This window comes from Pongo pygmaeus, chromosome 13 (assembly GCF_028885625.2).
Source record: "Pongo pygmaeus isolate AG05252 chromosome 13, NHGRI_mPonPyg2-v2.0_pri, whole genome shotgun sequence".
NCBI classification, from domain to species: domain Eukaryota; kingdom Metazoa; phylum Chordata; class Mammalia; order Primates; family Hominidae; genus Pongo; species Pongo pygmaeus.
In genome coordinates this window covers 55,759,498-55,780,185 of record NC_072386.2, presented here as the reverse complement: position 1 = coordinate 55,780,185, position 20,688 = coordinate 55,759,498, and the positions used below count along the sequence as shown (strand labels likewise).

Genomic DNA, 20,688 nt, shown 5'->3' with positions numbered 1-20,688 from the left:
CCAGTTACATTTCTTTTCCTCTTTAAGATCATTCTAGACTCACATGCAGTTGTAAGATATAATATAGAGAGATTCTGTATACCTTTTACTTCTCAAGATGCAAAGATCTTGCAAAACATAGGATAATATCTTTTTTTTTTTTTTTTTTTTTTTGGAGATGGAGTCTCACTCTGTTGCCCAGGCTGGAATGCAATGGTGCCATCTCTGCTCGCTGCAACCTCTGCCTCCTTCTGCCTCAGCCTCCCAAGTAGCTGGGATTAAGGCATGCACCACCATGCCCGGCTAATTTTTATATATTTTTTTAGTAGAGACAGGGTTTCACCATGTTGGCCAGGCTGGTCTCGAACTCCTGACCTCGTGACCTACCCACCTCAGCCTCCTTAAGTGCTAGGATTACAGGCGTGAGTACCACACCTGGCTCAGGACAATATCTTAAGCAGAAAATTGACATTAATACAATCCCAGATGCATCTCTTTTATTCTTGCCTCCTCATTTGTTTTCCTTTTCTAAAAAGCCCCTCATTTCTCACTGCTGAAGGAATTCTTCTCACCTTTAAGATCCAGCTCAACTCTGATGTCTCTGGCAAATTCTGCCCTGATGGTCCTATCCTCTCTCTCTCTCTCACGGGTCCTTTGTTCTGTCATACTCATACTCACTGCCTATATTGTTCATTTGATGCATACCACAATTTGCCCAGTCACTTTTTTGAACAAGTAGGTCTTCTTTACAATAAAAGGAATATGTTCCTAAAGAGCAGGGGTTGTTTTGTTTTCCTTTAAGTTTTTAAAACATTTTGATAAAGAGACATAACAAAATTTATCATAATTTTTCAGTATACAGTTCAGTAGTGTTAAGTATATTCTCATTGATGAGCAACAGATCTTTAGAACTTTTTTATCTTGCAACTCTGAAACTGTGTGCCTATTAATAACTCTCATCTCCTCCTTCCCCCAGCCCCTGGCAACCACCATGGCACTTTCTGTTTCTATGAATTTGTCTATTTTACATACTTCATATAAGTAGAATCAGAGTACTTGTCTTTTTGTGACTGGCTTATGCACTTATGGACTTAGCATAATATCCTCCAGTTTAATCCATGTTACAGGATTTCCTTCCTTTTTAAGACTGAATAATATTCCATTAAATGTATAGACCACACTTGCTTATCCACTCATTCGTCGATGGACCCTTGGGTTGCTTCCACCTCTTGGCTATTGTGAATAATGCTGCTAGGAACATGGGTGTGCCAATGTCTTTTCAAGATGCCTCTTGTGATTCTTTATATACCCAGAAGTGGGGCTGCTGGATCATATAGTAGTTCTATTTTCAATTTTTTGAGGAAAAGGACCATTTTTGAACTTATATCTTTCAGCACCTACCCAGGGCCATGCTCAGACATGTGTATCCATTAAAAATAAAGTGTTGATTGGATAAGTATTGGCTGCTACTGATAAACTCAGTAATAAGGAATAGCCCCCACTTGCTAGGGGCACTGCATTTTAAAGAAGATTGTTTTACCCCACAGTCTTACTACAGCATTTGGTAGAACAATTCAAGTAAGAAATGTGGTTGTTAAAAATACCATTTTTGTTGTCCATAAAAATACCATTTTTGTTGTCCAATATGAGGATATTTTATCTACTATTCTCCTCCAAGCATCCATGTACTTTGAAATAATTTCAGCTGCATTTGGACTTTCTGTATGAATGTGTATGTCTGTATTTGGGCTTGGCGTTTTGCTATTGGGTTTTCATGTGGGCATAAAAGCTAACGGTGACATTTCTACTAAAATTCATGTAAATTAAGCTGGTGTGTTGCATAAGGAAGAGTTCACTGCCATGGTAAATCTTAGGCCCTCAGCTTGCAGTTTTAACAGATGCCCCTTTGACCATTTAGATCTATGAAGACTCCATCGTCTTACAGTCAGTGTTTAAGAGTGCCCGGCAGAAAATTGCCAAAGAGGAAGAGAGTGAGGATGAAAGCAATGAAGAGGAGGAAGAGGAAGATGAAGAAGAGTCAGAGTCCGAGGGTAAGCCCAGACATTTGGGTCCTCTACATCTTTGCCGCTCCTCACCTGCATAGCTGTCTCCACAGATGTTCACAGAAGAGACTTTAGAGTGGGGCAAATATGGATTGGAGCCCTTAGTCCACTTTGTCCTTGCTGGGCAACTGGTGGCCATGTACTTATCCCTGCTCATGCTCAGTTTTCTCATCTATAAAACTGAGGTCATAAAAATGACCTCCAAGCATGTAAAATGTTTAGCATAGGCCGGGCTCATAGCAAACACTGTTTTATTTCTTTTATTTATTTATTTTTGAGACAGGGTCTCACTCTGTCACCCAGGCTGGAATGCAGTGGCATGATCTTAGCTCACTGCAACCTCCGCCTCCCAGGTTCAAGTGATTCACCTGCCTCAGCCTCCCGAGTAGCTGGAATTACAGGCATGTGCCACCATGCCCGGCTAATTTTTATATTTTTAGTAGAGATGGGGTGTCACCATGTTGTCAAGGCCGGTCTCAAACTCCTGGCCTCACGTGATCCACCCACCTCGGCCTCCCAAAGTGCTGGGATTACAGGCACAAGCTGCCACACCTGACCTGCAAACACTTTCTGAATGTTGCCTTTGAATATTAGCCTACTACACATTTTCTACAACACTACTGTTAATGCCACCTATCTTCTATTCTTTACCACAGTGGTTCTCAAACCTGGAGGGCTTGAAGAATATGCCAGTGTTTGATCCAGTAGCCTGTTGTGGGGCCTGAGAATCCATATTTCTGGCAAATTCCCAGGGGGAACTGATGATGTTGGGCCAAGGACTACACTTTGAGAATCACAGCTTTAGAAAATAATTGTCAAACTGAGTTGGAACTGTGAATTTTGCATAGATTTTTTTTTTTTTTTTTGTCAGGGGAAGAGGGGTGATGACAGGGTACTGTCTTTATTTAAAATGTTGATATTTTGTTTATCATGGATTTGGGGGGCATTAATTTGGGTTTTTAAAATATTACCTTTTAGGATATTAGTTGATGACTGGGTTTTGGTGCCCCCTTAAATTTTACACCCAAGGTGAGTGCCTCCATTGTTTTACCCTAGTTCCAGCCCTGACTGATAACCCAAATATTCCAAAGGTTAAGGGTGCTGTCAGAAGTTGAAAATTTCTTCTTAGTGGGGCATGTTGGCTCACAACTATAATCCGAACACTCTGGGAGGCTGAGGCAGAAGGATAGCTTGAGGCTAGGAGTTCAAGACCAGCCTGGATAACATAGCAAGACCCTATCTCTACAAAAATTTTTGTAAAAAGAAATAGCCAAGTGTGGTGGCATGTGTCTATAGTCCCAGCTACTCAGGAAGCTGAGGCAGGAGGATTGCTTAGTCTAGGTGTTTAAGGCTGCAGTGAGCTATGATCACACCGCTGCCCTCCAGCCTGGGCAACAGAACAAAACCCTGTCTAAAAAAAAAATTAAAATAAATATTTTAAAACATAAAATTTCTTCTTTCCTATGTGTGTCTTCACCCTATACCTCTCAAAGTAATAAAACCTAGTAGTTATGGTCTGCTGTGTTTTACAGTATAAGCCGAGCCCGGTGGCTCACGCCTGTAATCCTAGCACTGGCTGGATCACTTGAAGTCACCAGTTTGAGACCAGCCTGATCAATATATTCATAAGTACAAAAATCGTGCCACAAAACAGTGTGCTATGTTTTCATAAACAAATTTATGTATAGAAAAAAAGAAGGTAACGTCTCAAAATATTATATGTATGTAGAGACATAGAATTACACGTTTTTTTACCTTTTAAAATATATTAAAAGTATAGACATGCTTTTAAAAAATTATTAGGTTTCTAATTACATATTAATACAGATGACTTGGAAAATATAATGATTTTTGTACTTACTATGAACACTTTCCATGGCAATGAGGGTTTTTCTACAGCAACATATATTAATATGTATAATATATATTAACATTCATTAATGAATGTGAATGTACTAAAACATGTTAATTATACTCTGTTAATCAGGCTGTTTCCCAATAATGCTGTCCTGAGCATTTTACCCATAGATTATTGAAAAGATGTAAAATATATGTGATGCATACACATTGCCACAGAGAATGGAGTTTCCATTCTTGCCCTCAACATACATAAGTGACTCTTTCCCAGCATCATTTTCTATTATCTATATTCTAGTTAGTGATTCTGCCTTTTATTTGTTATGAATTTAAACTTTCCCAAATTCATGTAGTTATTCCTTTGTTGTAGCATTTGAATACATCTGCATCATCTATTTTAGCTATATATTTCATTATTTTAGAGCCAGATTTCTAATCTATTTTCCAAGAGCTGCCCTCTTAACCCCATCTATCAATTTAGTTTAATTTCTCAAGCCTTGGTATATTAATTTTCTATTGCTGCTATAACAAATTACCACAAACTTAGTGACTTTAATACAACACAAACTTATTACCTCTTGTGGGTCACAGATTCATCATGAGTCCCCCTGGACTAAGATCAATGTGTCAGCAGCCTGCGTTCCTTTCTATCCCATTTCCTTGTTCATCCTGGTTCTTAGCAGAGTTCAATTTCTTGTGTTTGTAGAAACAAAGTTCCCACTTTCTTGCTGGCTGCCAGTGGAAGGCTGTTCCCAACAGTATTCTTTGGCTCATTGCCTCCCCACCCCTACCCCTTGCTGCAACTTTAAAGCCAGCAGTGACAGGTACAGTCCTTCTCATGTTGTGTCTCCATGAATCTCTCTTTTGCCTCTTCCTCTTCCACTTTTAAGGATGCAGATGATTAGATCGGGCCCACCTGGATAATCCACTATAATTTCCCCATCTCAAGGTCAGGCAGTTAACAATCTATAATCCCTTTTGCCACGTAATATAACATATTCAGAGGTTCTGGGATTAGGATATGGACATCTTGTGAGGAGATGATATTCTGCCCACCACACTTGGTAGCTAGAACTTTTCATAGGTGCATATGGTTGTATCATAAAACCTTAGGAAGCTGTTTATAGGGCTCACCTAATGGTCCAGTTTATTAGCCTGCTTGTCCATAGTCTGTCAGGTGGGTTTTTTGGAGAGACATATCATATCCACTGACGCATGCCTGACAGCATTAGAGTGCGCCCCACTCGAAGGCACATTTAGATTATGCTCTCAAGGATACATTTTCTTAACCCTATTGCCTGTCTTCTGCCCATTCATTTCCCATACTCCTGTGTCAGGGAGAGCCCACACCTGTATAAATGGACATATTTCACTTTGTCTTTCCACACTGTTTAGAAATGTCCATTATGACTGGCTTCTGGCATCTATTTCTTTAGACGTCCTACATCTTTCCGTTTTCATTAGTAGGTAAGCCTTTTCATCTCCAGTCTCTTCTTCTTGCCCTAAGTTACTCTACCCAAAGCAAAGGGCCCCACCTCATAGCTTGTTAAGCAGCAGACAGTGGGTATAATAGATAGAAGCCTTGGCTAGGAGTACTATTTTGTGTACTAGGATTTGGGATGGAGGAAAGGCAAATGCTACCACCACACTTGAGTTCAAAACAGCACAGCTCTCATCTCTTCTGTTAGCTTATGTTTCTGTGGGAGATTTTAGTTTTGGAAATATTTTGTGGGTCCCTGTACTTCACAAAAGAAGTCTGAAACACCCTCGTCTCTAAGATTCCTTCTGGAGCTAGGATTCCCTGTATGACAACATCTATTTCTAGATGCCTTGAGACCCACCAAACATGGTAGTCTAGCAAAGCTGGCTTGAATGAGAGACCCACATTTTCAGTGCCTTCATCATCAAATACCAAAAATGGTATTCTATGGATACCTATCCCAAATAGCTACCATGGAGCAGATTGTCTTTGTTCCTTGGGATATGTACCTATATTTGTGATATTGTACCTTGAACTCTTCCAAGTGTTTCCATTGGTATCCCCAGAATAGTCCTGTGAAGGTGGAACTTTCTGAAGGCTAATCTGACAGAGCACTGTTAGAAATTTACCATATGGACATGTCCACCATACCTCCCTCAAATTCTGCCAAGATACATTGAAATAGGTTCACAGCAGCTTTGTTTATACTAGCAAAAAAAGCAGGAAACTTCAGCCCTCATCATATGAGACTGATTAAATAAATTATAGTATACCATACGATGGAAAATTTTCAGGTATTTAAAAGAATTAGGCAGGTATGTATGAGGCTTTACCTATAAATATCCCACATATGTGAGTAAACAGCCAAGTGTAGAATATGGACAGGTATAAAGATCCCTTTGGGATAACTATATAAAGAATTCAAGTATGTATGTGTGTATATATACTTACTTGAATCCTTTATATTCTATAGAGAGACTTTAATAGAATATGTAGAATTACACACACACATATACACACACACAGAGAAATGGATGTACTTGCAGGTATGGACATAAACATTTTTTTTCCTGGAAATAATTACCAGAAAGAGAATTATAGGGAGAGAGACTAGGAATGGGGGAAAGGAAGCATTCAAAAGTGTTTTCTTTTTACTTTCCGTTTTGTACCTTTATGTTAAAAATATTATTGAACTATTTGAATTTTCTTTTTAAGTCAATGAAGTTATCTACATAGTAAAATTATTGGCCTTTAAACTCTTTACATTTATTTATATTTTTAATGTAAAAGTTCATTAAATGATTGCCCAACACCTCCACAAGTAGGAAACACTTCCCCTCATTATCCTTGGTCAGCCATTGGGAGACAGGTAAAGGATTCAGCCCCGCTGTCCTCCTTGAGACCTTGGTCCCTCTTGTTGCCTGTTTAGCGTGACTATATCATTTATCTTCCAAATGGAGACAGGTTGGCAAGTGAAAGGGGTCGCTAACTAGACAGAACCACACAGAACAGGCATAAACCGGGAATGTTCTGGGCACTCTGGGATGTTTGTGTTGTCTGTAGGTTGGTGATAGTCTTATTCACCTATACAAAGATCTCCTTGTGATTACTCATTGGTGTCTATTTCATTTGCTTTGGTTTTAGCAAAATCAGTCAAGGTGAAAATTAAGCTCAATAAAAAAGATGAGAAAGGCCGGGACAAAGGAAAAGGCAAGAAAAGGCCAAATCGAGGAAAAGCCAAACCTGTAGTGAGCGATTTTGACAGCGATGAGGAGCAGGATGAACGTGTAAGTGTAGCAGACTGGGACTGAAGGCGGAGACGCCCTCTCCTCTGCTTGCTGGCCTCTTGCATTTCCATGCCCCTTCAGCCTTTTCACTTTATTACCCAGGAGTGGAAATGTCAGGATTTAGTGAGATTTCATTATTGAGGGACGTGAACGGAGCTGTATGATTTAGAACAAAGAATTGGGGGCTCTGTTTATTGCTTTTTTAATAGTCTTCAAAAATGAAAAACTACCAAATCAAGCTCCCCTTTCCCCCTTTTTAATCTTCCCACACGCTTTCTTATAAATATGGTTTTCCCCATAGCCAGTTAATATTTTATATGCATCACACCCAGCATGGTCCCTGGTACATAGCAGTAGATTAGATGGAAGAATGAGAAAAACTGTTATGACGTCAGAGTTATTGGCTCGAGTTGCTACTTAAGGGACCATGTAAAAACTCAAAAGACTTTTTAAGTTTTTTTTAAAAAACTCTAGGGGTGTTATTTTTAATATTTGAAAAATTCAATGAGCATCTATTGAGCCAGGCCTTGTAATAGGTACCTCCCTGTGTGGTAGCATATTAAATACTGATGTCGGCATCATGAGATAGATGTCACTCTCAAAAAACATGTTATGGAAATGGTTAGGTTATGTGTGTTTTGCTACAGATCACGTAGCAGAGGTGGAATTCGGACCCAAGTATCATAACTCAGTCTAGTGTGCTATGCCTGACTGGGCAGCAAGGCAGAAGAGTGGGCAGAAACTCCTAATACCTTGCCTTTTGAAATACCCTTCATTTCATCCATTCACTTTCCAGAGGATGGTTTCCTGGCACCCACATTATTTTCTTTCTGGAAAGATAAATTTCCCTTTTCCTAGTTTGATTTTCCTTCAACACATTATCATTTTGGTAAAATTTCAGAATTATGATCTCACCCCAGCCTTAACCCTTGATGCAAGCATTTTCAAATACATTTAAAATACTGTATTTTCTTTAGGAGATGTCAAATGCAGGGTATTTTTTTTTTTCTCCCATGAATTTTCTAAAACCTAGGGCTGAAAAAGAGAAAGTATTAGCCATAAACCTTTCAAGCCAAAGTGAAAGGGCACAAACACTAGCTTAGAGGGTGGGCTTTGCTTTGGGGTTTTCAGTAAGAAAAGCTTCTCAGCTTAGAGACTGTCGATGCCTCTTTAATGTGTTTCTGTCCTCCCACGGAAAGAGATTTGGCGGGTTGTTTCCAAAATGTCATTTTTTCTTACTGGCCTCTTGATGGTTTGTTGTTGTATCTTCTTTTTCTTGCATGTGATGTTACTTCATTTTATCTTATTATTTTTACTTTTAGGAACAGTCAGAAGGAAGTGGGACGGATGATGAGTGATCAATACGGACCTTTTTCCTTGGTAGACCTGAATTCCTTCCTTCCCTGTCTCATTTCTACCCAGTGAGTTCATTTGTCATATAGGCACTGGGTTGTTTCTATATCATCATCGTCTATAAACTAGGATAGTGCCAGACAAACATATGATATCATGGTGTAAAAAACACACACATACACAAATATTTGTAACATATTGTGACCAAATGGGCCTCAAAGATTCAGATTGAAACAAAAAGCTTTTGATGGAAAATATGTGGGTGGATAGTATATTTCTATGGGTGGGTCTAATTTGGTAACGGTTTGATTGTGCCTGGTTTTATCACCTGTTCAGATGAGAAGATTTTTGTCTTTTGTAGCACTGATAACCAGGAGAAGCCATTAAAAGCCACTGGTTATTTTATTTTTCATCAGGCAATTTTCGAGGTTTTTATTTGTTCGGTATTGTTTTTTTACACTGTGGTACATATAAGCAACTTTAATAGGTGATAAATGTACAGTAGTTAGATTTCACCTGCATATACATTTTTCCATTTTATGCTCTATGATCTGAACAAAAGCTTTTTGAATTGTATAAGATTTATGTCTACTGTAAACATTGCTTAATTTTTTTGCTCTTGATTTAAAAAAAAGTTTTGTTGAAAGCGCTATTGAATATTGCAATCTATATAGTGTATTGGATGGCTTCTTTTGTCACCCTGATCTCCTATGTTACCAATGTGTATCGTCTCCTTCTCCCTAAAGTGTACTTAATCTTTGCTTTCTTTGCACAATGTCTTTGGTTGCAAGTCATAAGCCTGAGGCAAATAAAATTCCAGTAATTTCGAAGAATGTGGTGTTGGTGCTTTCCTAATAAAGACATAATTTAGCTTGACAAATACAGCCTCTTTCTTTGAATTCTAGAGGATTGAAACCCTTGTGCCTGAAGTGGCAGTTTTCTGCAGAGGGCTGGGCAGGCTCTTGCTACCGAACACTTGATAGGGAAAAAAAGAGAGAGGTTGAGAGAGCCAGTCTCCTTAAAGTGGTCCAGCTATGTCACCAGGGAAGCCTGTTGCACCTATGACTATTAAACAGCAGAAGAGATGCTGCCATGGGCCAAGCCATATGAAGTCCCTGCTCAGCCTTAAATTCTGTTTCTTAGTTGGAAAATCTGTATTGCTGTTTATGTCTTTTGATTTTGAAAGATTTCAAAAATATTCCATCAAAAGACTGGTTCAGTGAACACCTATATACCCTTCACCTGAGATTCAACAATGATTAATATTTCATCCCTACCCTGTTTTATTTTACCAAACCATTGGAAAATAAGTTGCAGTCATTACAATACTTCGCACCTAGAATTTCAGCACAAACCTAAGAATAATGGTATCTCGTAGCCAACCACAGTCCTATATCATACCAAAAGGAATTAACAATAGTTCCCTGATATCTAAGAAACAAGCCATAGTCACATTTTCCCAATTGTCCTAACATTATCTTGTATTTGTTTGGTTTTAGCCAGGATCTTTTCAAGGCTCACACTTTGTGTTTGATTGTAACATTTGTCTCAATATCTTTTTTAAAGTTCTCAAAAAAATAGCACAAAGATGGGCACTTTTTTTTTTTTTTTTTTTTTGAGATGGAGTCTCACACTATTGCCCAGGCTGGAGTGCAGTGGCACGACCTCAACTCAATGCAAGCTCTGCCCGCCCCCCCACCCGTTTCACGCCACTCTCCTGCCTCAACCTCCCAAGTAGCTGGGACTACAGGTGCCCGCCACCATGCCCGGCTAATTTATTGTATTTTTAGTAGATACAAGGTTTCACTGCGTTAGCCAGGATGGTCTCGATCTCCTGACCTGGTGATCTGCCCATCTCCGCCTCCCAAAGTGCTGGGATTACAGGCGTAAGCCACCGTGCCCGGCCGATTCTTTCTTAAGAAACTGGTGATGTGATGATAGGATCAAAATGGGAGAGTTTTCCTTCAACACTGCTGGGTTGGTGAAAACTTCATTTTTTAGAATGATCTAAGGAGAACTCCAGGATCCTTGCTTTTACATATGAGGATTTGCCAATGCCGTATACTGCTGTGAATCTTGAAGGAAATTTGATCCACACAGAGTACAGTCCTTCTGAGAAACTTCTTTGTCTCTCTAAATGTCAACTTGTGTGTTAATTTCCAGTAGTCTGAGCGTTCAGGAGAAGTTTCCCTTCTCGGTTGGTTTCTCGGATTTGCTAACTGCAATAGGATTGGAGACCTCCATGAAACAGTATACCCATATTAGTTTCTCTTACTGAGATGATTTGGTATCAGTTCAAAGAAAACAATCATCTTTGCCTGCTTCTATTTCTATATTTTCTATATTTTTTGTGCTCTTTGCAATCTCTCCTTGGCTTCAGAAGCATTGCTATTTCTAACGCCCTCAAAACCACTGTCCTCATGGTTCAGGATTTCTACCGTGTGAAGAATGTTCTCTAATCCTTCAAGGAGAATGTGTTATTCTCTTTGGCTATAATGGAAATGAGAGTCAGGGATGATCATTGAGAACAGGAGTCTCTTCTCCTTCGGGTGGGACTGGTGGTAAACAGTCCAGGTGATGATTGAGGTGGCAGCAGAGTGAGCATGCACTAACAAGAAGGCAGGCCATCACAAGCTTCTGCTAAGGATGGGGTGGGCCATCCCGAGCATGTGCATATGCGGACCTGTTTACCACGTTGTGGCAGCCATCTTGTTCAGCTCTAGTTGCTGAGCCCATCAGCGTAGTTCTTTCCAAGGTCAAAGGTGTTTTAGGAACAGAGGAAGGAATCTAAGAGTATCAGGCTGTGTACTGATTGCTTTATTTTATTCAATTACAAGAACATGTGAGGAAGGCATAGTTCTTGTTCCCATTTTACAAATAAAGATAATGCAAAGAAGAGATTGAAGAGTAAAGGGCTGTGCACCAAAAGTTGGATTTGGAAGTTACATTTGTTTGATTCCAGACCCCATATTCCTTGGAGCTTCCCCACCTCCCCTCAGTGAGTGAGGCCTGGAACTGATCTTGTTGATGAGCTTCAGGCACCCATTTACCTGGCACTTGCTGACACAATTGGGCTTACAGAGAAGTCCTGGCTCAAGTTTCTAGTTCCCATGAGCCTTTCCACTGAGACCCAGTTTTCTTGGCTGGGCCCTGCTACTCTGGCTCTTCCTTCACAGTCTTCTGCAAGGGCCAGAATGGGGTCCTTAGGTCCCAGCTACTGATGGTTCCTAAAGGCTACTGACTTAGATATCACTACTGCCATCATCCACCCATCAGATATAATGCCATAGGTATACGTAGTGACCAAGTTCATGTTTGCCCCACACATTGATAAGACCAAGTGTTTTCTGAGAAAGAGGTTTTTACACCCCATCATCTCCATAGGGGCTGGACAGAGTATGCTTAGTGTGCAATTATATCTTCAAGTCCTCCAGTTCCATATCCAACCAGACTGGCATTCCTAAGCACTTCCCATGTGGAGAGTCTAGAGCCACCACCAGTGCCACCTGAAGGAACAGACGCCTGACTGCCCCCTATCCCAGCCTGGCCTCTTACTCTAGTGTCAGTCTGCTACATGGACCCGAGTTGGCACACATCACAGCTGGAGCTGCCTGAGTTATGCCACCAGAAACATGATTCTCAGACTATTTTCATAGGTCAGACCCTTAAAATGGGGTGTTTTAAATATGAACCTCTAAATTTCCTATTAGAGATATTATATAGCCAGAATATACTGGAACCAGATACACTGCAGTAGGAATATAAAGGTTTTAAAAGACCTTTTTCCCTCTAAGGCTGCTTATTTATCTTTAAGTATAATTATTCAGATGAGAAATTAGGATCATGGCCCTTAATTGGGAGTCAAATGTGTAGGTTATTCTGGATTTTCCCACAACCTTATTTGAGTTTTGATTTCCTCTATAAAGCGTGAAGAATAAGTGAGTCGTCCCGTAATTGCAAGCTATGTAGTTGAGACATACTGTTGTGTTGTCAAAGGTTTGCAGTGTGTTAGAAAAAATTGCTTGTAAATTAAATGTCATTAAAACATCCAGAAAGATTCTCAAAGTCAAGAAATAGACGAGATGGCTTTTAAGGGCCCTTCAATCATTGACAGTTTTGAAATCAGTGTTTCTCAAAGTGTGGTCCCCAAACTAGCAGCATCAGCATGACTTGGAAACACTGGAAATGCACATTCTCATGCCTCATCCCAGACCTACTGAATCAGAAACTCTGAGGGTGGGCCCCCCTAATAGAACATGCCCTCCAGATGATTCTGATATATACTCAAGTTTGAGAACCACTAGTCTATTAGGCTTTTAATAATCTCTATTATTTCATTCCTGAGGAAGAATATGAGGCCATACTGGTCTTGATTTTTAGATCACTGGTACAGGCATATACACCCAGCACGCAATTGTCATTCTTCTAAAAAGAAAGTCACCATCAATGGGAATAACAGGAAAGGCTGAGTATTTTTTTTTCTCTCTCTGAAACAGCTTTTCTGTCTCGTACATTACAAGGCAGCAATCTTCATTTGTGCTTGACTTAACCTTCATTGAGAGTGATGTGGTGTAATATTTGGAGGAAATATCTTTGGTTTACTTAGCAGAAAGGTAGAGACATACTCTCCCTTTATGAATAAATGTTTTTCCCACAAGAATTTTAGGAGTCAATCTTACTCTTGAAGAAATGGGCAAATCTAATCCTTTTCTTAAAATTTACTGAATAAAAGCCTACATCAAACTAGATAAAGTACAATTTCTGTTTTTATTTGTATATACTGTCATATAGTGTGGGAATCTGTTTTGCTTGGGGAGGAGTAATGAAAAATGATAGAGCATGGGGTGAGGAATAATGACTGACAGGGCTAGAATTGCTAAACCTTGGTCCAGGTGAACTGTATCCATCCCTGGTGTTGTTTAGGACATTGAGCTTCATAGAAGGACAGTGACGTGTTCCAAATGCCTGAGCTGCTTTGTGCAAGAAGGTGTTTGTGTTCTGCGTCACTTTCCGTAATGGCTAAGTTGAATAATACAAGGCAACTAAGTCTGGCAACTACGGGGAAGCAAGTTTTCTGTTTCTAAACGCTGATTTTGTTATACACAAGAACGAGGCCGCTTTGTCTGTGAACCCAAACGCAGTTATGAAGCAAGGCTCACTGTGGGATTATAAACCTCAAAGTGAACAGACTCATAGTCCCTCAAGCAAATACATGTATTTCTTAATTCTCCTGTAAAAATTTTAATTAAATTCCTCTTCTAGGATTATAAAATGGACATGTATCCACCACAACCAGTGAAATAATACAAAGAAAATTAATTTAGCATTCACCCCCCACCAGGCAATCAGCTTTAATAGTCTGATGTGGTTACTTCTGCACCTTTCTTCTTGCACACATTAACACATACAAGCATAGAGGCTATCAAATGCCACTTCCCCAATTATCTCAATACAACCTGAGACTGGTGCCGTGGCTCATGCCTGTAATCCCAGCATTTTGGGAGGCCAAGGCAGGCGGATCACTTGAGGTCAAGAGTTAAAGACCAGCCCGGCCAACATGGTGAAACCCCCATCTCTACTAAAAATACAAAAATTAGCCAGGCATGATGGTGCACGCCTGTAATCCGAGCTACTTGAGAGGCTGAGGCACAAGAATTGCTCGAACCCAGGATGCAGAGGTTGCAGTGAGCCAAGATCATACCACTGTACTCCATCCTTGGGGACACAGCGAGACTCCATCTCAACAAAAAAAAAACCAACAACATATAACCTGATGATAAGATTAAGTTGAATTTATTGTTTGCTGTGGTAAGGGAGGCCACCACCTTGATGGAGTTTGGTAGTTTCTTTGAAGGAGGTCAAGATCAGATTTTATTGAAATTTAAAGTGTGTCAATACAGGGATTTGGCTAGGGCAGGTCATGATACAGTTTAAAAATTGTGGACATAGCAAGGTGAGAATTTTGACAACAACTTGCCTGAGTAAGAGTCTCCTGGAATAGTAAAATGATAATAAAGACAATGGAATAGGAAAGCCATTTTAATGTAGCCAGTAAGCTTTATGAGGGTAGATGGCTTTAGCTCTCAGCTCTACTTTAAGGATGTTTCAAGGTTTTATTCTTTTTTTTTTTTAGCGCTATACTATTCTCTGCAACTTGCCTTTCTCGCTTAACAGTACATTGAGTATTTTCCTCCAAGTCAACAGAGATTGAACTCATTGTTTTTCTCTATTATAAAGAACATTTTAACTTTTTAATTATAAAATGGATTGTAGAAAAAATGGAAAGTAAGGAAAGTACACAGAAAAAAATTTACTCTTAATATTACCACTCAGAATCATTCATATTACCACTCAGAGAGGAAAGATTGAAAGTAAGAAAAGTACAAAGGAAAAAAATATTCATAATATTACCACTCAGAGAGAATCACCGGGGACTTCCAGTTTTTGGTACAGCTTGTATGGAACTTGGAAGTTATCTCTCACATACAACAAGTACAACCAGAAAAAAGCTGAACAAACTGAAAATTAACAGCTCTTGTGAGATTTATCAAAGAACTGAGTTCATAGGGCAAACCACTGCCCCCAAAGCAAAAGAGACAGCCAGGCAGTGTGTTAGTCCATTCCTGCAGTGCTATGAAGAACTACCTGGAACGGGGTAATTTATAAAGAAAAGGGGTTGAAATTGACTCACAGTTTCACAGGCTGTACAGGAAGCATGACTGAGGAGGCCTCAGGAAATGTATAATCATTGTGGACAGGGAAGGGGAAACAGGCACATCTTACACGGCAGAAACAGGAGGAAGAGAGCAAAGGGGAAGGTGCTACCTTCCCATACTCTTTTAAGCAACCAGATCTTGTGAGAACTCACTATCATGAGAATAGCAAGGGGGAAATCTGCCCCCATGATTCAATCACCCCCCACCAGGGTTCTCCTCGAAAACTGGGAATTAAAATTTGACATGAGATTTGGGCAGGGAAACAAATCCAAACCATATAATTCCACCCCCAAGCCCTCCCAAATCTCATGTCCTCCTCACATTGCAAAATATAATCGTCATTTCTCAACAGTCCCCCAAAGTCTTAACTCATTTCAGCATTAACTCAAAAGTCCACAGTCCAAAGTCTCTCTAAGACAAGCAAAATAAAAAACAAGTTACTTACTTAATACTCCCATTCCAAATAGGAGAAATTGGCCAAAACAAAGGGGTTACAGGACCCATGCAAGTCCAAAACCCAGCAGGATAGTCATTAAATCGTAAAGCTCCAAAATAATTTCCTTTGACTTCATGTCTTATATCCAGGCCACACCAATGCAAGGGATGGGCTCTTAAGGCCTTGGGCAGCCCCTCCCCTGTGGCTCTGCAGGGCTCAGCTCCCATGGCTGCTCTCAAGAGCTGCCATTGAGTACCTGTGGCTTTTCCAGATTCACGTTCAAGCTGTCAGTGGGTCTACCATTCTGGGGTCTGTAGAACAGTTGCCCTCTTCTCACAGCTCCACTAGGCAGTGCCCCAGTGGGGACTCTAAGTGGGGGTTCCAACCCCACATTTCCCCTCTGCCCTGCCCTAGTAGAGGTTGTCCATAAGGGCTCTGCTCCTGCAGCAAACTTCTGCCTGAACATCCAGACATTTTCATATATCCTCTGAAATCTAGGCAGAGGCTCCCAAGCCTCAACTCTTGCCCTCTGTGTACCTGCAGGCTTAATACCACGTGAAAGCCACCAAGGCTTATGGCTTGCACCCTTTGGAGCACCAGCCTGAGACATATCTGGTGCCCTTTTCGCCATGGCTGGAGCTGGAGCCCCTGGGATGTAGGCAGCAGTGTCCTGATGTGGGGCAGGGTATCATGGCCCTGGGCCTGGCCCGTGAAATTGTTCTTCCCTCCTAGGCCTCTTGGCTGCCACAAAGGTCTCTGAAATGCCTTCAAGACATTTTCTCCATTGTCTTGGCTATTAACATTCAGCTCCTGTTTACTTATGCAAATTTCTGCAGCTGGTTTGAATTCCTCCCCAGAAAATGGGTTTTTCTTTTCTACTACATGGTCCCACTGCAACTTTTCTAAACTTTTATGCTCTGCTTCCCTTTTAAATATAAGTTCCAGTTTCAGATCATCTCTTTGTACACACGTATGCACATATGCTGTCAGAAGCAGCCAAGGCACTTCTTGAATGCCTTGCTGCTTAGAAATGTCTTCTGCCAGATACCCTAAATCATCTCTCTCAAGTTCAAAGTTCCACAGATCCCCAGATCAGGGGCCCAAGCCACTAGTCTTTTTGCTATGGTGTAGCACGAGTGACCTTTACTTCAGTTCCCAATATGTTCCTCAGAGGCTTCATTTGAGACAACCTCAGCCTGGACTTTATTTTTTTTTTTTTATTTTTATTTTTTATTTTTGAGACCGAGTCATGCTCTGTCACCCAAGCTGGAGTGCAGTGGCACGATCTCGGCTCACTGCAACCTCCGCCTCCCGAGTTCAAGTGATTCTCCTGTCTCGCCCTCCTGAGTAGCTGGGACTACAGGTGCGTGCCACCACACCTGGCTGATTTTTTTTATTTTTAGTAGAGACGGGGTTTCACCATGTTAGCCAGGATGGTCTCAATCTCCTGACCTCGTGATCTGCCCTCCTTGGCCTCCCAAAGTGCTGGGATTACAGGCGTGAGCCGCCGCACCCGGCAGCCTGGACTTTGTTGTCCATATCACTATTAGCATTTTTGTTACAACAATTTAACAAGTCTCTAGGAAGTAGCATACTTTTTTTCATCTTTCTGTCTTCTGAGCCCTCCAAGCTGTTCCAACATCTGCCCATTACCCAGTTCCAAGGTCACTTCCACATTCATAATATTGCCACTCAGAGAGAATCACTGAGTATCTTTATAGCAATACCCCACTCTCTATACCAATTTTCTGTATTAGTTTGTTCTTACACTGCTATTGAGAACTATCTAAGACTGGGTTATTTATAAAGAAAAGGGGTTTAATTGACTCATGATTCCACAGGCTGTACAGGAAGCATGGCTGAGGAAGCCTCAGGAAACAATTACGGCAGATGGTGAAGGGGAAGCAGGCATGTCTCACATGGCAGAAGCAGGAGGAAGAGAGCCAGTGGGGTGGTGCTACACACTTTTAAACATCCAAATCTTGTGAGAACTCATTCACTATCATGAGAACTGCAAGGAGGAAATCCACCCCCAAGATCAAGCCACCTCCCACCAGGCCCCTCCTCCAACATTGGGGATTACAATTTGACATGAGATTTGGACACAAACCCAAACCATATCAGGTGGATACAGAGAATCATGACCTACAGGAGCAGAAGTCCAAGAGTAGCAAACTCACCAGTACCAGAGGAAGAAAACTTAATCTATAACTAATGAATTGCTGGAGGTTCAGTGTGGACAGTTTGAGGGTAAAAAACTCCAGGGGATCCAGTCTTAAGGGGCCCACCCTTTGTGAGTTTTACCCCCAGGAGCCTTATTAGATTCTCACAGAAGATTAGAACAGTATCACTTTGTATTTCCAGCAGTGGGAGGGGAAAAGCAAACATTTAAACATACACCAGAATATTCTGTTCTTCTTAATAGGCCTGCCTTCAAGAGAAACTGTTGTACCAGAGCCTAACCCATGTGGAAGAAGGGAAATCCCAACTAGAGTATTCTCTAGCCTTCCTGTGTCTTTTACGGGGGCAAAATGAAAAAACAAAACAGAAGCACTCATGAAGGTCACAAAACCCAGGTGCACAGGCTCACTAAGAGACTCAGACCTAATTATAAGACGATCAACTGCTTTTTCTCCTCCTAACACCTCATCACCACATCAATAGGGCTCCTGTATAATAACAGGGCAATACAATGGAAAGGACTGTACATAGCAGGTGATATTTTTAAAATCTCTAAGGAAACTCAAAAGCAACAAGAAAGACAAAAACAAGGACACCAGAGGAAAGTTTAGCTTCAGATACTTACAGCTACAGCAAACAGTAAAAACAGCCTAACCCCTAGCCAGATAAACATAAAACCTCACACTAAGGCCTATTTATCTCAGTTCTTTCTACCCTGTACATCCTGTGTGGCTTGAAACAAAAAATTACACTAAAATTTTTTTAAAAAAACATATTTTGAAGAGACAGAGCAAGCATCAGAACCAGACTCAGATATGGCAGAGATGTTAAATTATCGCCATAAATTTAAAACAACTATAATTAATATGCTAAGTGTTCTAATGAAAAGGTAGACAACATGAAAGAACAAATGGGTAATGTAAACAGGTAAATGAAGACTCTAAGAATCAAAAGGAAATGCTAGAAATCAAAATTACTGTAACAAAAATAAAGAATGTCTCTGCTGAGCTCATTAGTAGACTGGACACAGCCAAGGAAAGAATTAGTGAGCTTAAAAGAAATGTCCATAGGAACTCCCAAAACTGAAATCCAAAAAAAAAAAAAAAAACCCCAAAAAACCCCCAAAAACCAAAAAAACAGAACAGAACATCCAAGAACAGTAGCACAAGTATAAAAGGGACAACATATGCATAATGGAAATACCAGGAGAAAGAAAGAGAAAAAGGAACAGAATATGTGAAGCACTAGTGTCTGAGAGTTTCCCATACTAAAGATAAATACCAAACTACAGATCCACAAAGCTCAGAGAACACCAAGTAAGATAAATGCCAAAAAAAATCTACATCTAGGCATATCATAATCAAACTGCAGAAAATCAAAGAAATAGAAAAAATATTGAAAGAAGCCAAAGGGGGAAAAATGCCTTACCTATAGAGCAGCAAGTGTGAGAATTACATTAGACTTCTCTTCAGAAACCATGCAAGCAAGAAGAGAGTGGAATAAAACACTTAGTGCTGGAAGAATCACCAACCAAGAATTCTGTACCCAGAGAAGTTACCCTTCCAAAGTGAAGGAGAAATAAAAACTTTCCCAAACAAAAACTGAGGGAATTTATCACCAGTAAACCTGCCTTGCAAGAAATGTTAAAAGTTTCCTTTAGAAAGCAGGAAAATGCTATAGGTCGAAAACTTGGATCTAGGTAAAGAAAGGAAGTATTAGAGAAGAAATACTGTAAAATAAAACCGTTTATTTCTCTTATTCTTAAGAGACAGGCAACAGTTTGTTCAAAATAATAATAGCAATAATGTATTCCACAATTATAGCTTATGGATAAATGAAATGAATGACAACAGTATTATAAGGGATGGACAGTGGCAGATGGGAACACTTTATTATAAGGTACTTAAACTGCCCATGTAGTTGTCTAGTATTATTTGAAAGTGAAGTTGGAATAGTTGTAAATGTATATTGAAAAGTCTAGAGCAACCACTAAAAAAGTAATAATAAAAAATGTATAATTCACATGCTAAGAGAGGAGAAAAAATAGAATCATACAAAATACTCAAAACCAGAGGAGGCAGAAAAAGTGGAAGACAAAAAAAGAAAAAACAAGGGCAACAAGTGGAAAATAGTAACAAATATGGTAGGTATTAATCCAACTGTATCAATAATCACTGAAACATCATTTTTATTTATTTATTTAATTTTTTGAGACAGGGTCTCACTCTGTCACCCAGGTTGGGGTAAAGTGGTGCGATCATGGCTCACTGTAGCCTCGACCTCCCGGGCTCAAGTGATCCTCCCACCTCAGCCTCCTGAGTAGCTGGGACTACAGGCGTATGCCACCATACTGAGCTAATTTTTAAAACGTTTTGTGGAGACAAAATCTCATTTTGTTTCCCAGGCTGGTCTCAAATTCTTGGGCTCAAGCAATCCACCGGCCTCAGCCTCCCAAAATGCTAGGATTACAGGGATGAGCCACTGCACTGACCTAAAACATTACTTTAAATATACAAACTTAAAAGACACAAACCATCAAAGTATACCAAAAAACAGGACTCAGCTCTGTGTTGACTATAAGAAACTCACCTTAAATATAAAGACATATACAGATTAAAAGCAAAAGGATGGTGAATGATCTACCAGGCTAACATTAATCAAAAGAAAGCTGGAGTAGCTGTATTAATATCAGACAAACCAGACTTCAGAACAAAGAAAATTATCAGGGATAAAGAGGTGCGTTACATAATGCAAAAAGAATTAATTCTCCAGAAAGAATCACTCTTTAATATTTAATTTATTTCATTTCCATTTTCTCCTGGTTATGTACCTTTGC

At 40.1% G+C, this 20,688-nt stretch overlaps 1 protein-coding gene across 12 annotated transcripts in view; it reads left to right on the top strand.

The window, feature by feature from the left end:
- The window catches only part of SMARCA2 (SWI/SNF related, matrix associated, actin dependent regulator of chromatin, subfamily a, member 2), a 215,994-nt gene extending 206,642 nt beyond the window's left edge, over positions 1 to 9,352 (top strand). For all 12 annotated transcript variants that reach the window (XM_054502676.2, XM_054502680.2, XM_054502673.2 and 9 more), the window contains 3 exons: positions 1,898 to 2,030; positions 7,024 to 7,166; positions 8,489 to 9,352. In XM_054502676.2, the coding sequence (XP_054358651.1) occupies positions 1,898 to 2,030; positions 7,024 to 7,166; positions 8,489 to 8,524 (312 nt within the window). In that variant the 3' untranslated portion in view covers positions 8,525 to 9,352. The remainder of the gene's footprint in view (positions 1 to 1,897; positions 2,031 to 7,023; positions 7,167 to 8,488) is intronic.
- Positions 9,353 to 20,688: the final 11,336 nt, after the last annotated feature.